Below are 25,543 nucleotides of genomic sequence, written 5' to 3' on the forward strand. Positions count from 1 at the left end.
GCCCGGGCCGCGCGCGCACTTCCCGCCGGCGGGCGCAGGCGGCGGGGCCCGGATGGGCGCCCGGGCCGGCGGCGGCGGCGCCCATGGACGCTAACCGCCCGGGCGCGTTCGTGCTGGGCAGTGCGCCGCTGGCCGCGCTGCACAACATGGCCGAGATGAAGACGTCGCTGTTCCCCTACGCGCTGCAGGGCCCCGCCGGCTTCAAGGCGCCCGCGCTGGGCGGCCTGGGCGCGCAGCTGCCGCTCGGCACCCCGCACGGCATCAGCGACATCCTGGGGCGGCCCGTGGGCGCGGCGGGCGGCGGCCTCCTGGGCGGCCTGCCCCGCCTGGGCGGGCTCGCCTCGTCCGCCGGCGTCTACTTCGGGCCCGCGGCCGCCGTGGCGCGCGGCTACCCCAAGCCGCTGGCCGAGCTGCCCGGGCGCGCGCCCATCTTCTGGCCCGGCGTGGTGCAGGGCGCGCCCTGGAGGGACCCGCGCCTGGCCGGCCCGGGTAAGTGGCCCGCGCGGGTGCGGGGTGGCGCGGGGTCGCGGCCGCACTCACCCGCCCTCCTTTGCAGCGCAAGCCGGCGCGGGGCTGGACAAGGACGGCAAGAAGAAGCACTCGCGGCCGACCTTCTCGGGCCAGCAGATCTTCGCGCTGGAGAAGACTTTCGAGCAGACCAAGTACCTGGCGGGCCCGGAGCGCGCGCGGCTCGCGTACTCGCTGGGCATGACCGAGAGCCAGGTCAAGGTGAGCGCGGCCGGGCGCGGGGTCCGCGGGCAAAGCAGAGCCCGCGCGCCCGCGTCCTGCGAACGGCTTGCGCGACGGCGGGTGGAGCCCGCGCGCCGCCTGACAGTCCCCTCCGCCCCCAGGTGTGGTTCCAGAACCGCCGGACCAAGTGGCGCAAGCGGCACGCGGCGGAGATGGCGTCGGCCAAGAAGAAGCAGGACTCGGACGCCGAGAAGCTGAACGTGGGCGGCTCGGACGCGGAGGACGACGACGAGTACAACCGGCCCCTGGACCCCAACTCGGACGACGAGAAGATCACGCGGCTGCTCAAGAAGCACAAACCCTCGAACTTGGCGCTGGTCAGCCCGTGCGGCGGCGGCGCGGGGGACGCCTTGTGAGCCGCGGCGGGACGGAGCGCGCGGGGCGAGGCGGCTGCGGGGCGCATATATATTTTTGCAGAATAAGTTATACGCGGCCGGCTCGGGCTCGGCGCGCACGGACCCCGCGGCGTCCCTCGGGGGGCGCAGGGCGCGGGGTTCCGGCCGCGCGTCCCGGGCGGAACCACTTTGTATCATCAATAAATTATTTAACACGTCCCCGTCGGACCGGTGGCTCCCGAGGCTGCCCCGCGTGTTTCTTCCGTGCGGAGCCGCGGCGAGGCACCCCCGGCGGCGCGGCCCCCCGAGAGGGCGGCAGGGGGCCCCGCCCGGTCCCGGTCCGGTCTGTGCCGAGGGGCGCCCGCGTCTGGCGCAGGTCGGGCCGGGCGGCGGTGGCATCTGGGCCCCGCGTCCCGCGCGCCGGTGCGGAGGCCGCGCAGGGGCAGCAGGAGCCGCGGCGGGCGCGGAGCCGCGGGCCAGGGGGCCGGTGACGGTTCAGACGCACCGGGGCTCCCGGAGGGCGGTAAAGGGCGTGTCGCCCCCGCCCCGCGGACCGTCCCTTTTCCCCGCTCTGCCGGAGCCCGGCGCTTCCCGGGACTGTCGTGCCTTGGTGGCGACTCCAAGGTAGGTGTAAACCACTTCGGGTGAAACCAAGTTTGAACTCTTCTGCCCGGGGCCTCCAGCCACCGTTTCCACGGATGTTTCACGGGCAGAAAGCACTGTTCCGCTCAAACCGGGACTGCGAGGAGAAACCCAAAACCGTTCTGCCCGCCGGGCTCTGCGCACAGGTCTCCGCGGGGCCCTGGCCGTTCGCCGCCGGGTCCAGCGCGGCTTCCCGAGGGCGCCCAGGCCCGGGCAGGAACCTCCGTCCTCGCACTTACGGTCACCGGGGATCGAGCGCCGGCCCTGCCGGGAATCCTGCGGCTCCCCCGGCCCAAGGACGCGGCGTCCCGAGCAGCCCCGCGGCCGCCCCACCGGGTGAGTCCCTGCGCCCAAGAGCAGTGGGGTCACCGAGAACCCCCGCTCCCAGCGCGACTGTCTGCAGACGCGAAGCCCCGTAGCTGCATCTTAATGGGCATAACTGTTGAATTTTAGTTGCAAAATTAAGTGCAGATAGTTAGAATACTGCAATTTTAAGATTTCTCTCGGAAAGCACTTTTGAAAATGTTAAAGGAAAATGTAAAAGGCTTAAATTTGTTTATTTGCTTTTTTGGTCACAGGGCTGTACCATTAATTTAAAAAGAAAACCTCTTGAATTGCTGGCCAGTTTTCTTTAAAAAGAAGTAACATTTAAAAGGGAGGAGTGTTACTTCTGTGAGTTACTCTGCTTCAAGGTGGGAGCAGAGAGGGCCCAGTTCCGGTGGTGAGGAAAGCAGAGCATTTGCACACTCCCACTTAGAAATGCTGAGGGGTGACTCCCTCATGCTGCAAAAAGCCCAGAACATTACTTTTCTGCTCCCAACTGAGGGCGCGGTGTTCTGTGCCCGTGCCCGGGAGTGACGTTCCAGGCTTGCAGGAGGCTGAGGTGGGTCAAAGGGCAGGTCGGGGAGGACCCTCGGAGCCCCAGCATCTCACAGGCGGTGGGGACGCAAAGGAAGGAGAGCGAAGGCAGCGTGTTTTCACCACGATCGGTTTTATTGCTTAGGAACCGGAGTGGTCGCTTCCAAGGCCCTCAGAATGACAGAATGACCAGCAGCCACCCGCCCACCCGCCGGACAGAGGCCCTGCCGGCCGCGGCACCACACAGACCGACTGCGTCGTCAGGACGGAGTCGCAAGCGGACGCCAGACCACCTGCAGTGGTAGTGATTTCTATACAACAAACATCGACCTAACGCCTTCACCCAGGCCAGGAACTCTGTAGTGTTCTAAAGTAAAATCAATAAACGTACATTTGTGTTTCTCAACAGACTCTCTAATCACCTTTTAATGCTGTACTTAGTGCTAGGAGAAAAATATTTGCAACAAGGTTATCACTTAGGTTGTTTGTAGCAGAGCAACCACGGAAATGTACAGTTTTGTTTCTCTTTAATATCTGTATATACAGCCCATGGTAAAAGCAGTTTGTACTGGAAGCAGACTAGGCTATTTCTATTTCTCCCATGATAGTACTGTTTAAATGTAGAATACTTGGCACCATAAAACGGTAACAAAAGACAAACAGTTTACAAAATTCTTAAAAGGTACACCCAGGCTAGCTATAAACTTCACATTCAGTTCTTGATATTACACAGAGAAAGGCATAGGAGTAACAAACCGCTAGCACAGGCGTGCCGTGGGGTCGGCTTTTGCCCAGGGTGGCGCTGCAAGGCACACCCGCGTCCTCAGTCTGTGTGGACAGACGCAAGCCGGACTCCCGGACGCCACTTCTACCTGCTGCTACGACACTCTGGTGCATTCATACTGGAAAGTCTATTTAGCATAAGTTTTGGTAAGATTTATAAATTATTTTTAAAAAGTATATATTTATATATATTTATATTTATAAAAATGGAAAGCAGCTGCAGTGTGATTCAGAAACCATGTGACGTGGCACAGAAAATACCGCGGGGAGGCGTCGGAGGGGACGGGCGCCCCGGCCCACTCTGCGTGGCGGCCACACCGCCTGTCGGCCAGGGCGCCGTCCCCGCCCCCCAGCCCCGGGCACACCTGCGCCGGGCAGGGGCGCCGGCCTCGCGGGGTCTCCCAGCGGGAGAAGCCCCTCCGCCGACAATCACACAAGCTGAAACTGTGAAGTCTAAGATACAGACTCTCCTTGCTGTCTATTAGAGTTTTGGCAACAGGACTGTGACTTATTTTAAAAACCCAGTATTTCTACTTATGTCACATGAACAGACAAGACAGTGAGGTATGTGAGGCTTTTCCGGAATGGTCCGGAGGCTGAAGCGAAGTGTGGGGCCGGCCTTCTAGCAGGTGGCGCTCGGGCGGTTTCGATGCAGCTGTTGAGAGCACGCGTTGCGGTCACTGCTACAGGGAGGTCTCGCGGAGGACCCTGTCGTGGTGCTGGCACCTCCTCCCTGTCGCGAAATCGGTCATTTGTTAAAGGCACAAAACACCAGGAAAAGCTGCAGAAAGGAGGAGTGGAGGGAAGGAGTCATATTTACCACGTCACTGCACGACACAACACTTGCGCACATGTGCATGAGGTTTACCTGCCCCGGGCGTGATGCGGAAGGCCAGGAACACGGGCTGCGTGGGGGAGAGAGGAGAGGTCAGCACCGCACCGCAGACACGGCGCGCCGCGCCCCCCGCCTCACCCCGCACCGGCGTCTCATGAGGGCAGCCTGAACCGGTCAGAGGAGCCTACGGGCGGCAGAGGACGAGCGGCCCACGCGCAGCGCACGCAGCAGGACCCCGGGACCCGCCAGTGTGACGAGCCGGGGACAGCCCTTTGCGTGTGTCGGGACGCGCCGTCTCCAGGCATCACTGCGCAGCTGATCCGAACGGCCGCTCAAGAAGCCCAGGCACAGCACGCAGGAAGGAGCCCGCAACCTCCCACCACCCTGCGGTGGGGGCCTCGTCCCCTCGGAATGTGCTCGGGGCCGCGGCTCGGAGGCCTCGAGGGTGGAGGAAGTGAATTCATTTACTTTGGCTGAAAATGGGGCGTGACCTGTCACCTGGCATGGCCCTTCAGGGAGACGCCGGGCTCTGTTTCCGAACAGGCCCGTGAACGCCATCTGTGTGATGAGCGCCTCCCGCAGAGCCCCCGTCTGTGACACTCGCATCCACCCCCGCACTGCGGACAGTCGGCTCGGCTGAGAGGGCCCAAAACACTCCAGACGCACCCTCGAAAACCAGTCTACAGAAATCATCAGCTGCAGATGAACTGCTATTTTTTTTTTTATAAATAGCATAATTGTGTGTTTTGTTCTATTGTGAATAGTCTTTTCTGCCTTTTTTCTACCTACCTACCTACCTGTCCTTTGGCATTTTATTAAAGTTAAACACAAACAGACCGACTTGGCCCACCGCAGAGGGTCAGACGCGGAGGCCCTCTGGTGCGCCCTGGGCCGCAGTGTGGCTTACGTCACCTTGTGGTCTCCCATGCAGACGTTGGGCCCGATGTGGTCGTAGGTGACAACCTTCTCCTCGCTCTCCGACTGGGAAAAGGAAAGAGAGAGAGGCCGGTGGCACCCGGGGTCCCGTTCGGGAGGTGGCAGCAGGAACTTGGGGGCTTCCTGGGAGCAGAGAGGCAGGTGGGGACAGTCCCTGCACATGAACCCCATGGCCTGCCCCGCCCCCGCCCCTCGGGGCTCTGCTGGCCTGAGAGTGCGGCCAGCCTGTGGATGGAAGGTTCTGGTGGCCCTGCTACAGCCGAGATGGGTCCTCTTCTAGGACAGGGTGGGAGGCGCGGGGCCCGGCTCGCACGCTCTCCCCTCCCTGGCTCTGGCGCTCCCGGACGCCGGGGAGGCTGCGGCCTCCACCCGTGCTCTGCAGCGGGCGACTTCCTTCCTTTGCAGCACGCCCTGACCCAGGAGCTCACCTGCTCCCCGCCTTCCTATTTACACGCGTCCTGACAGCCCAGAACTCCGTCCAGAAGAGGACGCAGAGCTCCACACGGCCACGCAAAGCAGCCTTGCATATTAATTAGCCCTGCGTGCGCAGGCCCTGCCGGCAGCCGCCTTCACAGGGGCAGGACGCAGGGTTTGCTCCCGGTGATCAGTCAGTTCCGATGGGGCTGGGATTTTGTATCACAGCTGAAGCATCCGAGACTATAAAGTTAAAACTGAATTATCTTTAATGCAGTGGGAAGCTTAAGGTCAGATTTACTTTCCAGCACGGTTGCCTGCCAGAAAGTATAAAACGCAGCCTTCGCGCTGTACGCACGAGCACCTTCCAATCTCTCAGGAGCGTGACGCCGCCTCCGCGGAAACATTCATCAAACGCGGCGTGGTAATTTACAAAGGCAGCAGAAAATCGTGAATTTTCAACTGCATAATCTTTGGACAGATAAACAAATTACCGCGGGCACAGGCAGCGCGTGGCACACCTTGCTCAACATTCGTCACCGAGGCGCCCAGGCAGCCAGCTGCCCGCACCCGGAGCCACCTTTGGCGTCTGGAGCTGGGGAGGCAGAACGGAGCCCGGTGATGGGGTGACAGGGCGTGGCATGATGGATGAGGCCCTGGAGGCACGAGACACCCGTCTGCTTGGCTTGGCGCTTGCTGCCCGCAGGGCCGCCCGGGGGGAGGGCCCATCCAGGCTGCAGCCCCAGGAGGATGGGCGCCTGGGTCAGCTCAGCCAGGACAAGGCCGGGGATGGACCTGGGGGCCCTGGGTGGGCGGCGGCCTGACCTGTTGCGCTGCGTCCCTCCCCATGCCTGGCCCCGGGCGGCGCGCACTCACCCTCAGCACCAGCTCCTTCGCAGACGGGGACATGAGGACGCGGTCGCACCAGGCAGGGCACCGGGTGTTCATGTACTGCGCGGCCCGGCTGGAGTCCTCGCTGTACGGGTAGCTGGGGAGACAGGGGCAGGGGTCAGCCGGCCCAGCTGCCGCTGTGGGAGAGCTCCACGGGGAGGGTCCCGCGGACGGCCCCCCAGTGCGCCCCAGAATGGCCAGAGCTACCCAGGGAAAGAATGTTCATGCACACGTTTCTACAGCGCGAAGCCACACTCACAATTTAAGCTTTTACATCAGACTTATTTTTATGTGAAACTGAACTGTACTTCTAGCACAGGATCTTCAAACAAACCACTCCTTTACTGAATGAAATGTCTATTAAGCTTTGTTTGTTTGCTTCTTGTAGCTTTTGTTTTTGAACGTGGTCTGAAGTACAATGAGAACCCGCACGCACGGGAGAGAAGCCGCCTCAGAAGTCCTCTGCCTCGGCCCAGGGATGCGCCAGCTACGCCGGTCCCCTCCGCCTCGCCCCCGCCGGAAGTGCCTCTACACGCGGGTGGCACCTGGGCAGCCTCCCGCGGGTCCCCACCTCCACCTGCCCCGCCCGCCTTGCTCCTATCTCAGGAAGGGCGTCCGGGGCTCAGGCTGCAGCCCCAGGTCTGCTGCTGACCGTCCGGACTCTCCGCCCAGGCCCGCCCACCCCTCTGTGGCTCTGGGATGGGCTGCAGCCTCCACAGCCCCCGGCTCTGCCTGGACACTCGGGCTCCGTCCCGCCTGCTGGGCTCTGCTCCCAGGGCCCGGCCACCCAGCGTCCTGTGTAGGCTGCAGACCCAACCCCTAAGGGGCGTTTCGTTTGGGATTAAACTGAAATGATGATAAATGAATTCGGCGTAAACTAACCGAGAGCCCTTAGCTGCGTCCAGCCTCGCGCCCTGAGTGGGAGCATCTGCTTATCCATTCATTTGTTCATTCATTCATTCACTCACAGAGATAGGATCTCGCTCTGTCACCCAGGAAGAGCGCACTGGCGCAATCACAGCTCACTGCAGCCTCGAACTCCTGGGCTCAAGTGATCCTGCCGCCTCAGCTCCTCAGTAGCTGGGACTACAGGTGCCACCACGCCCGGCTGATTTTTTTTTTTTTGTAGACAAAGTCTTGCGATGTTGCCCAGACTGGACACGCTGCCTCTTACAGCTTTCAACAGAGTCTGAAGACTTTCCTTGTAAAAGTCGAATGTGTACCTTTAGATCGATTCTGAAGTATCGTGTGGAATGTGTTGTGAATGATATCTTAGTCTCTGTTAAATTTTCCTGTTGGTTTTAGCTGGAAAAGAGTGTTATTGATTTTTCAGGCAGAACCTGTCATCGGTACCAGCAGGCGCGGATTTGGGGGCCTCCTGGGCCCCCTGTCCTCTGCGGAGCTGGCTGCTCCCCAGGCCTGGACCTGCCCAGAAGGCCTCGGGGCCCCACCTCGTCCCTGCGCCTCGACAGCTAGGCAGGATGGGGGCTGGTGCTCTCTGCCCAGTGCCGCCCCCAGAGGGGCTGACCCTTCACAGAAACCCAGGCCCCGGCCTCAAATGTCACTTTACTTGATTAAAGATTCGGATGTGGTTACAAACAAGATCCACGTAGTTCCTACTTAGAGGAAGTACTTAGAGACAGTCCCGGCCCTGCACGGCCTTCCCTCGAGGGCCTGGCACGCAGCCCGGCGAGACACGCTGCCCAGCACGACAGCGGCGTCGGCAGCAGCAGTCGGAGAAGCACAGGACTGAATCACCTGCTTTTGGGAACGGCCGTTCCATGCCCAATTTCCCCACGTGGCTGTGACCACCACAGGCCTGCGGGTCACACCTGAGGCTGCCCCATGATGCCTACAGGGTCCCTACGATGATGCACCGGGGCCAAAGGTCAGAGCAAATGCTGAGCTCTGCGTGTGCACAGCACACAACGGCGAGCTGAGCAAGTCTGTGAACAAACAGGTTCTTGCTCCCCACTCTCGGTGGAGCACGGCAGGAGGTGCGATGCGCCCCCGTCCGCAGGGACAGGGGCTGGCAGCCAGACAGGCTCCAGTGAGCAGCAGCAGAGAAGGGGACGCCCGGTCGGCGACCTCCTCAAACCCCCGTGCACCCAGGAGAGAGGCCGGGGAGTGTTCACAGGTGACACAGGAGAAACCTGGCCCCAGGGGCGTCCCGGCCAGGGTGGACGGCAGGCCCCGCCTCCCCAGCTCGAGGCCCCGACACCCCGAGAGAACCAGGCCTGGGAGGTCAGTGTGGAGCCACGGCCGCTCCCCCCGCCGCAGGCACGAGGCTCGGAGCGAGGGCAGGTGAGGTGCGGCGCTGCCGGCAGCAGGGCCTGGCGGGTGATTCATTCGGGAGCGCCACGCACACAGACTTATCTGAAAGCAAACCAGGGCGCGGACTCGGACAAGGGGCCCTATGTCTGCCCCGAACAGCCCTGGGCGCCGTCACCATAATTAAAGGCAGTAGCGATAACGTGAACAATCGCCCTCCTGTGTGGCCGCTGCGTCCCTTCCTCGAAGGATGTGGGCAGCGTGGCTGACTGCTTGCATGGCCAGGCCGCCCGCCCTGCTGACGGGCTCGGCTCTGAGATCCGAGGGGTCTGGGCTGCGCAGGTAGCGCTGCCCCGGCCCCGAAGCTGACCAGGGCAGGAAGTGCAAGGCCGGGCCGCGTCTGCCTCTGCCCGGTGGGGCCGACGCAGGGCACCAAGGCTCGGGAAGGCCCAGAGGCAACGGGGCTGGAGCCCAACTCTGCTGAGATTCCACAAGCAGGAGGCCTGCGCACGCGGGCTGGCCAGCGCCGTCCTCTGCAGGAGGCAGGAGGGTGTCGGGGAGCCCCCAGTCCACTTCTCCCGGGGGCGGCAGGGCAGGAAGCCCCTCCTGCTTCTCGCCCGTAAGACGGTAACTGTCCCCAAACACCTGCTGCTGTTGTGTCGGTGACACAACCACTTCAGTAGCACCAGGCACCAAGGAGGATTCAGGACGTTACAGAGGAAAGTGACTTCGACGGGTGTCCGTCACCGTAATGGCATCACTGACGCGCATGTCTGCATGCGAGTGAGGCCGGAGGTCACAGTAAACAACCGTGGCCTCAGTACCTGGTTTCAGAACCACCAGCTGCTAATGAAATGCCTGGAGAAGACAGAAACACTAAGATCTCAGTGAAAATGCTGAACAGTTGAACTGTGGCTGCACCGAAACCCCAGGACGCAGGAGACTCGGTGCTGGCGGCTGGGCCTGCCCGGAGCCCGCTGGGCCGGGGGAGCAGGGATCCCGAACCTCGGCGGGTCTGGGCGCAGTGAGCCGCGCACAGGCGGAACCATGTGGCACTCGCTCGTTTGCGCCCGGCGTGGGCTGAGCACATCATGACCCTGGACTTATCAGAGAGCGGGCGCAGCTCGTGGACTCACGCTGCGTGGCCTTCACCTCAGCACGACACCCTCCACCGTCTGCGACACTCCAGTTACTAGCATCTCGGGGCTGTATCATTCCTGGCCACACTAAGATGTCACTGTTGTTTCCAGGGCGCCTGAGCAGGGAGCAGGCAGCAGCCGGTCAGCGTGGTCTTCCTCAGCGTCGCACGCTCGGCAGTGGACAGGCCAGTCCACCCACGACTGCGCTTGATGGCCCCATTCGCTGAGCCTCAAGCCTGGGAAAAGGGACTCTGGGACCCCGGGCACGAGACGGGACTCTCGCCCACACCGAGGCGCTTCTGCAGGCCGCCGGCGCAAGTGGCTGCTCGTTTTCAAGGACAGCGTTTTTTGCCGGAAAGATCGACAGACAGACCACGGTCACTTAGACTTGGACAGCCAACAGGCTTTTCCCAAGAAGGGGTGAGAGGAGCTGCCTCTTCGGGGAAACAGCTGGCAGTCTTTGTTGTGGATGACAGAATTTAAGCTTTCAAGAAAAATCCCGCCAGCCGGGGCCCGACCGCAGGCTCCTCTGCTGATGTCCACGCGTTGACGCAGGCGCTGTGGGCTCTAGAGTGAGGTGTGCTGACGCCCAGATACCCCCACACCCCGTGACCACGCATGCTGCCACCAAGGCGTGCATGGCGGCCAAAGATCCATCCCACGTGCAAAGGGCTGACAGCCGGGGTCGCAGACTCCACACTGCAAATAAGCTCCGAGAAGCACGTTTCTGGAAGTTGCACCGAGCGGGCGCACCGCACCGCGGAAGGCAGTCGCGATGCCCACGGGCACCGCTGCCCACACCCGCCGTCCTCTGCCAAGCCGACTCTAACACCATTATAAAGAGTGGGAGTCAATGCCACTCCTCTCGCTGATTATTTTCTGTTTGGAAAATGGTTACTTTTTCATAAAAATGTTATTTATGTTAACACATAGTGGGTTTGTTATTGCTATTTTAAAATGAACTACCATTTTAAAATCTGTGGAATTATCAACAGATACAACCCACAGGACAGACAGACCTGGGGTCCTCGAGCTGTGAGGAGCGAAGAGCGGTCCTGCCCGCGGGTGCCGCGGCTCCCCAGGACTCGCCCCAGAGCGACAGTGATAGCGTCCTGATGGGGGACACGGCTTCTCCTCCTAACAGAGCGGTTCAGTCACTTCTTGACCTGAGGATGTGCACAAACACTCTGCTGTTATTTAAGTGAGACACGTGACAGCTGTCCCCTTTCACACACGACGAGTTCACACAGACAGAGCGGGTCGTTGGCAGACTCCTCCCTGGTCTAAAAGCCACCGGTGGCGGTGGTGGTGGCGGGCGGGAAGGTCCAGGTCTCTGCTGCCGGTGACTTGCTGGAGTCCTCTGGCTTCGGAGGGGCTGTCCCGGAGAGCAGCTGGGCGTGAAGGCCCAGAGGAGGTACCACCCTCAGTAACCCTTGGCTGCGCAGGGCTTAGCGAATGCTGAAAGCCCTGGGAAGATGCTGCCCCGTCACTTTAGTGGAAAAGGCAGCTGTACAACCGCATCTTTATACTCTCATCTCTTTATTTTAAAGTTAATGGCAGTGCCCAGTGCTGCTCCAAGGTGCCCGGAGCCACTCTGAGGTCTGAGCTCCCTCTGCCGTGACATCAGGGCAGGGGCTGGGCAGCAGCTACAGGACACACCAGCCACTGGCCAGCGTGTTCATCTCATGAATGACGGAGCGAAAGCACAGTTCTGAAAACCAGGATCTGCAGCCAGAGAAGACAGCTCAGCCCTGCCCTGCCCGGCACACTGCTGCCGAGACAGACGCAGGCCCTCAGCACCCGGGCTGCGGCAGAGACATTCCGACAGTCTTGGAGTCCTCACGGCCTTCTGGAAAGTACCAGGAGGGCCCAGAGTGTGGGGAGCACAGACACCAGGAGCTACATCGCATGATGAGAATTTAAGTGGGAAGCGGGCAACCTCTGACGCACGGAGCACTGCCCAGGCTGCAGACCCCTCCAGGCGCAAGTCACTGTCATCACACAAAGCCCAAGAGTGGGGCTGAGGGCACCAGCCAGGGACGCTCCGGTCAGTGACGGGCCCTCCACGTGCACTGAGGAGCCACCTGGGGCGGGACTGCTCTGACAGAGCAGCCCGTGTGCGCCATCCCACCCTGCCCCGTGCAGGGCCGCGACCACGAGGCAACTCGGGGCGGCCCGCGTCTCGCGCTGACTCGCCTGCACAGGTGCCAGGAATCGGCCCGGCCTTGGGCGGCACCGTCCACTCCCAGGAGGCCCTAAGCACGCCCCGTGGGCACCGCCTGCAGGAACAGGACCGAGCCGGGGCTCTGTGACCTCGGGAACGAGCAAAGCGGACCCAGAGTTCTCGGGCCACACTCTGACGCACATCTTCGGAAGGGGAGCTGGGGGCGTCCTGGGGCCAGCCCGCCCCGCAGACTCACAGCACCCCGGGAGTCTTGGCGCTGGGACAACAAGTCACCAGGCGCCTCTGGGGGCCTGCGTGTCCAGCAGTCAAACCTCAGGCCCAAGTGGCGATGGGGTGGCACCTGCCTGCCCACAGGATGACACCAGCATGCCTGTCGCGGAGACGCCAGCGGCAGCACAGAGCAGGACATCTCAGCTACCACCACCTTCCGGAAGGCTCCCCCTGGACTCATCTGAAAACCTTCCCTGGACACCAAAGCACTCTTATTTCAAGGCTCAGCCCACGGCACCACCACCGGCTGCAGGGAAGACTGTGTCACCAAGCTCCCCCCGGCAATGTCCTCTTGGGCTCCCACCCCTGTGCCAAAGGAGGGCAAACGGGGTCTGCAGCTGCTTCCAACAGCGAGTGACTGCTCTGTGCCGGCCCCCGTGCAAAGAGTGCACGCAGACACCCACACCCACATGCTCACAAGCACGCCTGTGCACACACACTTGTTCATATGTGTGCACACTCACAGAACGCACACCTCACATGCACAAACCCTGCAAGATTCACACATGCTCTCACTCATGAAACACATGTGCACACACCCATGACCATGCACACATGCATCCACACACCTGTGTGGTGCACACTGCATACTCACAGACACATGCAATGCTCACACACAGTGCAAACCCTCGTGCATGTGCACACCCCCCCGCACAGTCCCGTGAGTACACACCCCATGCAGTAGTGCATGTGCATGTGTGTGCACTGTGCAACACAACCATGCATGCATGCACACTCAAACTCCTGTGCACACGTGCACATGGCCTTACATTCATGGATGTGTGGACACACCGCATACACACATGTAAACCCATATACTGCACACACACATGCACCAGTAGTCCATAACCCACTTACATTCTGCACACACATGCACACACTGACACATGCTCACACATGAGTGAATGTGCCTATGCATAGATCCTCTATACACACACCCAGACCCATGTACACACCCATGCACATGCACACCCATGCACACAGGCTCATGCCCACGCGCACATACAACCTGCATGCACACACCCCTGTGGGTGTGCGGGATCACCTGCTTTACAGCAGCAAAGAACACATCTGGGCAGGTACCACAGAACCACCACTCTGATCCCCACCCTGCTCCTTCCCAGTCACACTCCTGTTCACGCCACTCCCACTCTGTGGAACGGTTCTCCAAACCCGCACGGCAGCCCATTGGGGGCTGGGAACTCTATTTGTTGGTCACGAACGTGGTTTTAAAATACGGTAGAGCCAAAGGGAGGAGGGGCATCGGTGCATCCAGGAGGGGGCAGGGCACAGACTCAGGAGCCCCTGGTGCTGGGCTGGGAGATGCAATGGTTTCTGCGGTGAGCTGGACTCCGACACTTGGCAGCCGGTGCTTCTTTGGTTTGGGACATTTCTACCTCGGAGAGCTCCAGTGCTGTTTCCAAACTGCAGGAAAATGCCTGTAACTGAACTGACGGGACAGGAAGTGCCCAGAGCCTCCCGTGTGCTCAGCAGCAACGCATGTCTTGTGTCGACACCCGCCAGGCTTGGGTGGGCGAGGGCGCTGGTGTGCGCAGCGTGACGGAGAAGCCAGCGGCTGGGGCAGGACGTGAGCCGCCCACGGTGATGCCCTGGGCTACCCAGGCACATGGATCTCTGGGTCCCTGGAGGCTGGACTGTCCTTCATCGCGAAGGCCGTGGCCAGCGCAGGAGGGGCGAGGCTGCTCTAGAGCTGGCTCTGAGCAGGGGCTCGGGGGTCCCGGCCACCGTGCACAGAACCTGCCGGTGCTGCCTGATGGAAACTCCGCAGCCCGGTGGAGTGAGGGGCTGCAGGCCACAGTGCTGCCAAGAAGACAGTGACGCCAACGACGGCTGGCACAGCTTGCTGGCAGGAGCCCCACGGTTTGATGACAGGGCTCTGCGCCTTGCAGCAGCAGTGCTGGGGTGTGAGCGTGGGAGGACCACTGCCGCCCTGACGTGGCACCACAGACCTTACTCCTTAAACCACACGGCGGGTGCGGCCGGCTTCTCGGCTCAGGGTCTCACATCAGGGCATCGTCCCTGCCCTGCTGGGGCTTGGGGAGCTGCTCCCCGGCCAATCCTAGAGGGAGGCAGACCTGGCCTGAGGCCTGGCGTGAGTGCTTCGAACGCTGCTTCCCGGCAGGGAAAGCCGTCCGACTGGGCCCGCGTAGGTGGCGCAGGGTACTGACCCTTTTAAGTACACTGTTCTTAATCACCTCACTTAACCAGACGCCTCCTGGGCTGCATGAGCCCTGAGATTGGCACCACTGGCCCGGGCTCTGACCTGTGCCCTGAGCACCTGGACCCCCCAGCCAGAGCCCCGCATCCTGAAGTCAGAGAGGTGCAGGCCTGTGGCCCACCACCGAGCTGCAGAGAGTCCATGTCCAGAGAAGGGCCTCTCCCAGCCTGCACACACCTGGCCACGGGAGCGTGGTACAGGCGTCTCGAGTGAACCCCACAGCAAAGCTGAGAGGCCGTCTGGTTCTCGTGCTCAACCACCCACTCTGAGCCACGGCCGTGGAATGGTCACTGCTGGGCTTAATGCAGAACAAGCGGGTGAGCAGCAGCGCCCCGTGCTGCCTCCAGACGGACGGCAGGTCGCAGAGGCGCGGCAGGCGAGGGCTGAGTCCTGTAGGCTCAGGCCTGGCGGCACCTTCATGGGCCACTCGCTGTTAAATCATTTCTCTCTCTTCATGCCACTCCTCTGAGGCCCTGCGCTGGCTGGGAGGAGGGAACCCGCTGTTATTGTTGCAGGTTTCGAGATCCCACAAACACTGGCATGAACACAGCTGATGACGTGCCCGGGGAAGAAAAACGGAACCAAAAACCCTCTCTCAAGACACGGCCTGTGGCAGGTCCCAGCATTCCCAGAAAGATCCAAGGCAGAGCCGCCCCTGCAGACCCCAGCATGCAAATCTGACATGGCCTTATTTTGCATATTGGAAAAAATCTTTTTTTTTAAAAAAGAAGGTAACAGAATTACTTATTACTCCCAGCGGTTGCTTTCTTCAGCTCATGGAGAGGGTAGAAGAAAGTGCAGTTTGCACACAAGCATGGGATGCACGCACACACACATATGCACAGACACACATGCTCATGTGCATAGACACACACGCACACACATGTGCACAGACAATGCATACACACGATGCACACACGTGCACAGACAATGCACACACATGCACACAGACGCAGGCAGGCACATGCACATGTGCACAGATACAATGCACACACACGGTACACATGCACGGACAATGCGTACACACGATGCACACACACGCAGGCACACACATCCACACGTGCACAATGCACACACACGCACACACACATGCACACATGCACAGACAATGCACACACACGGTACACATGCACAGACAATGCATACACATGATGCACACACACGCAGAGATACACCATGAACACAGTCACGCACACATGCACACACTCCTGCACACACACATGCAGGCACACACATGCACATGTGCACAGACACAATGCATACAGACACGCATGATGCACACGCACACACAGAGGCACAGACACACCAGAGGGAGGAGGGGGACGTTACCTGGCCCGTCCGGCAGGCAGAGTGTTCCTTACCTGGGAGGGAACGAGATGTCCAGTTCGTACAGTCTGTCCTTAAAGACGGACAACTCTTTGTCAAATTCCAAGAGCTAAAAAAGAGAAAAAGAAAATAAAGTCACTTTGTTTTTCCTTATCGGGACACACTGGTCTGTGTGCAGCGGGATGCCTGTGACTTTGGGGAAACACGCACGGCTCAGGTGCTTGGAGTGGCGTCTGCCCACCCAGAGCTGCTGCGATGTGCCACCAGCAAGCTCTGTGGGTGCCACCGGACGCTGGTGTCCACCACCCCTGCTGTGGCGGCAGGACCTGCACTGCCGTCACCAACCAGCTCCGCTCACCCGGAGACCTCCCCACGCGGTGGCCTCTCTGCCGGACGCCCAGAGAAGCACTCGCAGCCTCGGGCAGCGCCGAGGCAGGCACGGCGGATGGCAGATGCTGTCCCTCTGTGGCACCTTTGGCCGCTCCTCCCTGGAGCTGGGCTTGATGGGACACGACTGGCAGCGTGAGCGTCAGCCTCGCGCCAGAAGGTCAGAAAAACTGCCCACCTTTGCACACAGGTGAGATTCCGGCTGCAGTTCAGGCACAAAATGCTCATTGCCACGCGGGGAGGAGGCCCCCTCAGGACTCCCCAGAGACGAGGGTGTCGCCCCCACCGGTGAGAGGCCACGTGGCACCCTCTCGACGCCGCTCATCAGTCACGTCCCACCCACAGCTGTGCAGGGCGCAGCGCCGCCCGCCTGAAAACTACACCGTGTCCTGGCGCGTTCCTGCCTCCTCATCCATCATTGCTGAGACCTGCAATTAGCAGGCTCCTGTACACGGTAATTACCGCGTGCCGGGCTGCTGCCCGAGCCACCTGCACCGTGCCCCCCGCCAGCCCCCCCAGGCTGGCACCTGTGATCTGGGGCCGGGTCAGGGCTCAGGTTGCAGGAAAACAGCCAGAATCTGGACAGAAGGTGTCGCGTTCACAGCACTGGCACGGCGACCACGCGCTGGCAGGAGAGGGGCGGGGCACTTCAGACGCAGCTGCCTGGTGTCACTGCACGACGCAGAGCCCAGATTCGGGCCGGGTCACAAACAGCCGGGACCCCACGGGTGCTGGGTGGGGACACACTCCTGTGGGTGGGAGTGCCCAGGGCTCTGCGCAATTCACCCGGCTCAGCGCAGCCCCAGCACCCAGGCCCGCAGGCAGCTCTCCGTGACACCGGGTGGCCCTGCTGCCCCTGCACCGGGGGAGGCTCCAGCACCACCCCATGGAGAGACCCACTCCAGGGCCACGAGCTCCGGCAATGACCTCGGGCAGCTCCCCAGCGGGTGGGACACAGTGGACGCCCTGGACAGGGAAGTCCTGCCTTGAAGGGCAAAGCGTGTACGTGGGCTCCAGACCCATCCTGCACTCGTGTGTGTGTGTGTGTTCGTGTACCTGTAGGAGCACTTGCATTTACACACATAGGCCTACAAACGTGTCACATGTAGGTCACCCCACGTCAGAGACAAATAGTCCCGTGAATCCCCGTGTGGGCCCTGCTGGCCTCTCAAGCACTGGGATGTCTCGGCAGGGCGGTGTGGAGCACCAAGCCCCTGTGTCGACAGGTGGGGGCTGTGCACCAGGCAGGTGGCTTGTCCGGGGCTGACCTGGCTCTGACCACCGCGACCAGCAAGGGGTGCTTGGCTCCGCGGCTGCTGGCTGCGCGAGATCGGAAGCCAGGCCCTTCCGGGCATCCTGTGCCCAGGATCTACCGGGAGCTGCCGAGAGTGGAAGGAGCCATGGCCGACCAGCGTGTTTCCAAAGTGCTGACGGCAACTCCCTGGGATCTTGCGGACGCGGTTCCAGATCTCAGGCGCACAGGCAGGTGGGTGTGGGGCTCACCCTGCGCTGTCAGGCGTTCCACGAACCCCACATCTGACACAGGCTTCTAAAGACCCCCGAGGACGTTCCTCTGTCACGGCCGCTCATGCACCTACCCACGAAGTCCACAAAACCAGCTCATCGCACGTGACACGTGCTGAGACCTGATGTGACGTCCTTGTTCCTCCTTCGTGGCGCCCTGCTCCGGAAGCACAGCCACCCCTGCCGTCCATGAGGACACCCCTGTGTCCACTCTGCCTCTGTCTCCGCGTGGACGTTTATGTTCCGGCTGGTGCTCCAGGACAAGCCGGCTGCCTGCAGAATTCCAAGTTAGCCGCATTTTCCATCTGCTCTTTGATCGCGTTGCTCCATCGCCTCCTGGCTTGTGCGGCTGCTCTGGAAGCCTGCGGCCGGCGCCATGCTCGTCAGGCAACCCGACATCTTTCTCGTGCTGCTTTTAAACGTCTCTTTGCGTCTGAGGCTCTGCCATCTCCCTCTGATGTGTCTGTGGTGAATTTATTTTCATTTCTCTCGCCCAGGACTCCCTGTGTTTCCTGAGAATTTCTGTGACAGTTCTGGGAAACACGCGGTCATTAACTCTCCAAACACGACTCCTGGGAACTCCTACTTGGTTGCTGAGCTCTGGTCCCCCTGTCGCGGACCCTCCCGCTCACGTTCTGCACACGCGTGTGCTGCGCTCGGGCACCCCTCCGGCCTGTCCTCCAGTTCACCGGCCCCTTCTCCAGCTGTGTCCACCCCGCCTCTTCATCCGCCCGGCCGTGCTCAGAGCTTCCTCGTGGACACTGTCCAGGGGTCTCTCCTCTGCCCCGCCTGCTGCTCACCCACCGGGTCGTCGCCTGACAGCCCGGGGGCTCCGTGGTGGGGCGCCTGTCCGTCCGGCCCCCAGAGCAGCGCGGCCAGGGAGTAGCTGCTAAGCAGACGCGTGACTCAGCGGTTCAGCGTGGTGTCCACGAGTCCCGCCGCGTGGCTTCCGGAGAATCCAGGCTCTTTCTTTCTTGTTCACACCAAGTTACGGCCTCGACAAAACTCCAGTGAAAGTTCAGAACCCTGAAATGCCGCCTGGCCGCCCAGGGAGAGGAGGCACCCGCCTCCCACCGTCCTCCACCCAGGGCGGTCTTCTGGAAGCAGAGGCTGGGAGTCACAGACGGGCACGTGCAGAGCCGAACTCACGGCCAACACGCGATTTATTCGGCTTTGGGGACAAAGTGCTGCTTTCTGCTCGAGCTGTGGCTGTTGCTCAGGGCACGTCCTGCCTTTGGCCACTGGGTCCAAGGTGATCTGTGAGCTCTGAGCAGCTGAAGCACTTGTCCCCAAGCTGCCGCTGAGAGGTGAGTGCGCCAGGCCGGGCGAGCACACGGGCGCGCAGTGGACGCAGGACCGCACGGCGAGGGGCACGTGAGGAAGGGCTCTGAGCAGGGCTGCGGTGCTGAGTGAAGCCGCCACCGTGATGAGCTGGCGTGGGTGGGGCGCAGGGCCGAGGGGACACTGACTCCGAGGACCCCCGCAGGGGAGGAGGCAGAGCCTGTGCACGTGGACGGAACACTCTTGATGGGTCCCTGTCACCAGCGCCGACATCGGCGGGAACGCAGGCAGCCGAGGGGCACCCCGAGTCGGGCCCCAGGAACCTCCGTGGAAAGTCTGTGGCCCACGGGCTTGCGGGAGCACAGGGCGGGCAGAGGGCCTGTGACTGAGCTCCCAGAACCCGAGATCCAAGGCCCACGTGCTCCTGAGGAAGTTCCCTGGTGCAAACTGCAGGGCGAGAAGCAGCTTTGCAGTCTCCGCAGGCTCAGCGCCTCAGGGGGTGAGGCCCCAACCCTTCTCTGCACACCGACCTGGTGGAGAGACCCTCGCCCATGCTGCTGGGATTCTGAGGAGCCGGGGTCTCTCACTCCCTCCTGGGTCTCCCGTGGGGTGTTCGAGCTGGCCCCAAAGGGCCTGGGGGCTTCCTGTGCCCTGCACTCAAGGCCTGAGGACGGTGCTGGTCCCTGGTGGCTCAGAGGGAGCCGCTCAACCTGCTGGGGCCTGGGTCACACTGCTGGCACGTCTACACGGCAGGCCTGAGCCACGGCCGACCTGTCTGCACACTCAGAACCTCGGCCAGAGCAAACTCTGTATCATGTTTTGTAAACTAGAACTCTCCTCCAGGGAGAAAACAAAACACATCTCCCCTGAATGCAGACAGAAGTTTAACATTACTGGCTGAACAGAGGATTTGCATCGAGAGGGAAAGCTAAAAACCTACACTTCTGATCTTTCAAGGAGTCACTGTGATCTGACTCCACGTGTCGAAACCCGACCCGCCCGAGACAGGCCAGGTGGCATCGCGCAAGCCCCGCAGCTCCAGCAGCACCCAGCAGGCAGCTTCTCAGCCTGGGGAGAAGCCAGCACAGGCGTTTAGATACCAGTGGAGACAAAGAGCGGGTTTCCCCTCTGCCCTCCCCTCCAGCCCTGGCCCCGCAGCCTCTGCCCTCCCCTCCACATCCCGCCCAGCAGGCAGGGCCACCCTGAACACGAGGGAGGCAGAGGAGCAGGGTCTGCTGAGGACGGACCCACACCTTGGTGTGGGCCGGACCTTCCAGCCTCTGCCCCGCCGTGGCCTGGCTCCCAGCAGCCACACGGGGCCCTCTGCCCGGGCTCTGTGGCGCGGGTTCTGCACACACGTGTGCACACGCACACCGCCACGAGCCACTCAATGACAGGGACGCGTTCTGAGAAATGCATCACTGGGCAGTTTCGCATCGTGCGAGCACCACCGGGTGCGTTGCACAGACCTGGATAGCATAGCCTGCCGCACGCCTGGGCCGTGAGGTGCGGCCGCCGCTCCCGGGCTGTAGCCTACACAGCGCAGGCCCGTGCTGAGTGCGCGGGCAGGTGGAACTCGGCGGCAAGCATGCACGTAAACATACACTATACGTGATACACGACAAACAACGCACACTGCGCACGGACTTGCCAGGAGTGGAGCCTGCAGGACGGGAGGTTGCCCTGGTGACCGGGAGAGGGCGTGGCGAGGGCCGCGGAGGCCCAGGCGCTGCTGCGCGCCGAGGGCCGCACGGAATTTATGCTCCCTCTTCTTTTTCCAGTAACAAACTGACCTTAGCTTACTGTAACTTTTTACTTTATAAACTTTAATATTTTTAACTTTTGGACTGTTTAGTGGTGACGGTTTAAAACACAAACACACTGTACAGCTGTATATCCTTATTCTAAAAGCTTTTCCCATTTTTAGAATTTATTATTTTTTAAGAACTTCTTTGTTAAAAACTAAGACACAAACATGCACATCGGCCTCGCACAGGGTCAGGGCCATCAGCGTCACTGTCTTCCCCTCCACGTCCTGCCCACGGCAGGTCTCTGGGGCGGGAACACGCCCGGGACTGTCAGCCCCGTGGTGATGGCGCCTTTGGATGCCCCGAGGGACCTACTGAAGCCGATACCGCTGACTCGGGAGAACACTCCGGACCAGCGATAAAAAGTACAGTTTGGCAAAGATGTAAACCGGTCACGCTGCTGTTTACCGTCGTTGTCGAGCCCCGTGTGCTGTGCGTGGCTGGTGCGTGGGGGCTTTCGCTGTTACCCAGTGACCACTCCCCCGTTTTAATCAGCCCTGCCAGGCCCCCGAGCGGCCACAGTCTGCCTGAACGTCCTGATTATAAAGCAGAGCCTGTAACTGTGGACACGCGTGCACGCCCACACGCTACAGCAAGCACAGTGCTCCGGCAAGGCCGCCCCAGGCGCTCGGCACGGTGGGCTCACGCCTCCCATCATGACCAACTGCGCTCTGTCAGCCATCCCCTGGCTGGTGGCCCTGACCCGCCCTCGGTCCTTCCTGACGCCCCCAGGCCCACATGCGCTCAGCCCCAGCCCCTGCCCCAGAGACCCTCCGGGCAGCACTGCTCCTCACTGCCCCGCTGTTCACTGGCTCGCCAGTGTTTGCACAGAGACGTCCTGAACTGGGCGTGTAAACTCGCTCTCACTCAACGCTCGTCAGGCGTCTCGCCATGCTGGGGCCGTGCTGTGCTCCAGCTGTGGCCACGGACAGAACCAGAACCTTCAGGCCTAGTGGGGACAGACGTGAAGCTGTGACGGGGCCATGCGGGCTCTGACGGGTCGGTGGGACCCTCACCCCATGTGGCAGCCATGGAGACACAGCTCCCCAGCCCCGTGCTCCCGCCCACCCGCCACGTCCACACGGATGACGTGGGTTAAAGTCACCGCTACTGCTGCGAAGGTTTCTGACCAGGAATTACTCGGCATTTCCGCTGAATTGATCATTTGTCTCTCTGAGCTTCTCGCAAACACAAGACCGATTCCACATGCATCTCGCACGCTCCCTCTGATTACAGAGTGAAAACAGGCAGGGCCGGGCGCGGACGATGACAAAGGGCGCCGGTCGTGCGCATCTGTCAGGAGCTGTCCCCGCGGCAGAGTCCACCGTGCTGCGGCGACACCGCGCTGATAAAGGGAAGAGCCCAGAAAATCGATGTGCCGGGGCCGGCGCGGCTGCTAAGCACACAGAAAACATCTCTCTCCGCGCGGCTGGGCGCTGCGGAAATTCCCAAGCCCTGCCCTGGGACAGCCACGGGAAATTTAATCTCTCCAAACCTCACCAGGCCACTCCATCCTGCGGCCCTGACAGCCACACTTATAATTAATTATACAATTTCGATGGGAATATCGACTAAACAAAGCTATAAATCATAGAAAAAGTCAATAGGCATGGACACATTCAATCATGTCTCGGCCAATGATTACTGCTCTTAAAATACAATAATTATTTTCAGGAGCCAGCTCGAATTAAATTCCTGTCAGACGGGTACAAGACCGGCGGCTGATGAAAGATGCGATGGATTTGGGGCTGCGTCCGGTGCAGGCGCGTCCCTCCTGTGGACGGGAGCTTGGTTCTCATGGCCGTGGTGCTGCGTGCTCAGCCAGACCGAGAAGATGAGACCGTCGCCGACGGCGCATCTATCGTCCCTCCCGTGAAGGGGACGACGCCCTGGTCTCCGGGCACGGCTGCCCCGGCGGTTGACTCTTCCGGCGGTTGACTCTTCCACGTGCGTGTACCTGGGGCAGGTGCGTGGGCACAAGCACGTCTGAGGCGCCATCGTCTCAGGGACCCGAGGGCAGGACAGCGATGCTGTTTGGCTCTTTGGAGAAACCACACGTGCAGCCCAGGGGGGCTCCAGGCCCCCCGGGCGAACCTCTGCCTTCCGGCGCGGGAGTCCTGACAGGACACGACTGACGGGCGCGGGCTCCTCCCACATCACCGCACGCGAGTCTGTTCTTCACTTCGACCCAGCTGTGTTTTCCTACCAGAGAATCAAATCCAAAAGTTCTCTGAATGTTCAAGCTAAGTTTCTTGTGCCTTAAACAGGCCCGAGACGACCTCGCAGGCAACGCAGGCAGCATCACTTCCAAAGGCAGCAGCGCGTCTCCGTGTAAACGCCGAGAGACGGAAACAAGGACTTTGGACCCCACGGAAGACGATCACTCCCAGGATGTCTTCGGAATGCGCCGCGACCTCTGTCCCATGGCACCACCTGGCTCAGCCCTGTGCTTCTCCCTCGGCCACTGCAGCCTCCTCCTCATCCCGTTCCTTGCTCCTTCTGGAACATACTGTCCCCTTGGACACCCTGGCGTCCTCCTCCAAGGGCTCCCACTGTCTTCCCGCCCTGCATAGTCCCGGGAGACCCCACGCCCTGGGCTCCGAGGGGCCAACTCTGCAGGGGGCCCTCACGGCGCCCCTGCCCTGGCCACCCCCAGTTCCTGCTTGTCCACATGTGGTCCCTTGCGGGGGGCGGACCGGCAGCTCCAAGCAGAGGGCAGATCCTGCAGCCAGCGCTGCCCTGGCAGGGAGCCAGCTCTCGACTGATCTGAGCTGCATGTTCCCGCCTCAGTTTCCACAGGCACTCACTACACGCATGCACCCACACCCACCTGTGTACACACACGTGCACTCATATACACGCTCATGTACACGCATGCACATGTGCTTACAAGCATCCGTGTGCACAAGTGTACGCATGTGCTGCACACAGAGCAAGTCCAGCAATGGGCGTGAGACACTTGCACACGCCTCTCGTCAACGCACACGTGGCTTTCGTCCATTCAGAGCGAAGCCCCGCACCTAGGGAGCCCCCCAAACCGCCCAGGGTCCCCCCTTAGACACATAAGGGTCTCAAGGGCCGAGGGGCCCGCTGAGGGTCCCGCCACCCACGGACGGGGCACTGACGCGGGAGCCACAGCCCCACCCAGCCCGGAGGCAGGACGCACCCCACAAGCTGTGCCCGGCAGGGTAGCATGGCCCCCAGACTCAAAAGCTGACCCCGAGAGGTGGTTGCGTCAGAAAGGTGTCCTGGAGCCACAGGCCACAGCCGACGGCAAACTCACCGCGGTGCCGTTGTTGTCTCGGAAAACCTCCTGGTTGAAGTAGCTGAAGAGCTTCTTCTCCAGCTGCAGCATGACCTGCAAGTCAGGGTTGTCAGTGCCCGAGCCGGGCAGGGGGCACCCCCCACCCTCTCACTCCCACCACCCGCAGGGCAGGGCAGCTGGGGGTCTGCAGAGGCCGCGCCCCCATCGGCGCGGCCGGTGGCCTCGTGTCGCCGACAGGCAGGTGCAGGCCCCACTTACCTTCCGGTCGTTGTCCGACTCGCGAAATATCAGCTTCACGACTTCGTTGGTGTCCGCGGCCCGGACGGTCTGCATCGTGGCCTTGGTGCAGAGTGTCTGCGGGAAACACGGAGGGACTCAGGCCCGGGAGGCTCTGCCTGGCCGGGGCGGCGTCAGTGGTCTCCCAACCCCTCCAACTGGCGGGACGCCCGTTTCCAGGCAGTGGCTGGCACTGGTGCTGCTTCACAGCCAGGTTTTCACACCTGGGCCAGGAGCCACCCCCACGGCATCCTCACACGGCCCTGCGCCTGCTCCCCAGGCCAGGCCCGCCGCTCACTACGTGCGGCTGCAGAGGCTCCTGGACCACAAACCTGCTTCCACATGGATGCAACCAGCACCCCCAGAGCTGCGCTGAGCAGGGCCCGGCCCTGTCGCAGCAGCTCCCTCAGGAGGGGGCTGGGCAGGCTCGTCTTGGCTATGCGGGGGGTAGGAGGGCTGGGTGGGGACACAGTCCTGCTTCCCAGCAGCAACCCCCAACCAGTCCCTGCGGGTGCTCAGGCTGGCAGGGCCAGGATGTCACAGCATAGGAGGGAGGAGCTGGGGTGGGGACGCAGCGGGGGCAGGGCTGGCCAGCGCGGGAAGGGGCAGCAGCCTGGACGGCAGCGGAGAGAGAAGGCCTTGTCTTAACCTCAGTGCAGTGGGGTCAGGCAGAGCTGAGGGCCCCTCGCCGCCGGCAGACAGCAGGAGCCTGGGGGCCTGGCCATGCTCCGTGAGCTCAGCATGAGCTGTGGGAACTCGGGGAGAGTTCACCAGCGGAACCGCAAGTGCCACTGCGGGGAGGGAGCGTAGCCCACGGCGGGGCAGAGGCTGTGCTCAGGGATGGGGAGGACGACTTTCTCCATCTGTCCCAGGAGCCCCCAGCGGCTTCCCAGAGCAGGGCTGGGGGGCCGGGTGGCTGCCACCACCCCAAGCACACTCCAGGGCAGGTCATTGACATTCAGAGCGCAGGTCGCTGGTTGGGTCAAGCCCCCCAAAGTGGCTTTTGGACTCATGTGTCACAAATCAGTCTGGGGCCTTCAAGCAGCCTGAGGATTAGAACAAGCACCCAAACAACTGGGCGGCGTCCCTGCCCGGAGTCCGGCCATCCACATGCTAATGTGCTTAAGT

General features: G+C 61.7%; 2 protein-coding genes across 2 annotated transcripts in view; one reads left to right on the plus strand and one right to left on the minus strand.

Moving 5' to 3' along the window:
* The first annotated feature begins 12 nt into the window (after positions 1-12).
* On the plus strand, positions 13-1,117 carry NKX6-2 (NK6 homeobox 2). The gene is made up of 3 exons (XM_012660679.1): positions 13-489; positions 557-729; positions 852-1,117. The coding sequence occupies exons 1-3, from the start codon at positions 84-86 to the stop codon at positions 1,104-1,106; spliced, it is 834 nt and encodes a 277-aa protein (XP_012516133.1). The 5' UTR covers positions 13-83; the 3' UTR covers positions 1,107-1,117.
* Positions 1,118-3,576: 2,459 nt separating this feature from the next.
* The window catches only part of INPP5A (inositol polyphosphate-5-phosphatase, 40kDa), a 180,749-nt gene continuing 158,782 nt past the window's right edge, over positions 3,577-25,543 (minus strand). Inside the window, exons 10-16 of the mRNA XM_012660676.1 lie at positions 24,398-24,493; positions 24,158-24,232; positions 15,910-15,983; positions 6,430-6,541; positions 5,116-5,184; positions 4,189-4,273; positions 3,577-4,101 (exon numbers count right to left, since the gene is read on the minus strand). Coding sequence (XP_012516130.1) covers positions 4,193-4,273; positions 5,116-5,184; positions 6,430-6,541; positions 15,910-15,983; positions 24,158-24,232; positions 24,398-24,493 — 507 coding nt within the window. The 3' untranslated portion in view covers positions 3,577-4,101; positions 4,189-4,192. The remainder of the gene's footprint in view (positions 4,102-4,188; positions 4,274-5,115; positions 5,185-6,429; positions 6,542-15,909; positions 15,984-24,157; positions 24,233-24,397; positions 24,494-25,543) is intronic.

The sequence above is a fragment of the Propithecus coquereli genome, unplaced genomic scaffold, assembly GCF_000956105.1.
Source record: "Propithecus coquereli isolate 6110/MARCELLA unplaced genomic scaffold, Pcoq_1.0 Scaffold673, whole genome shotgun sequence".
Taxonomy (NCBI): domain Eukaryota; kingdom Metazoa; phylum Chordata; class Mammalia; order Primates; family Indriidae; genus Propithecus; species Propithecus coquereli.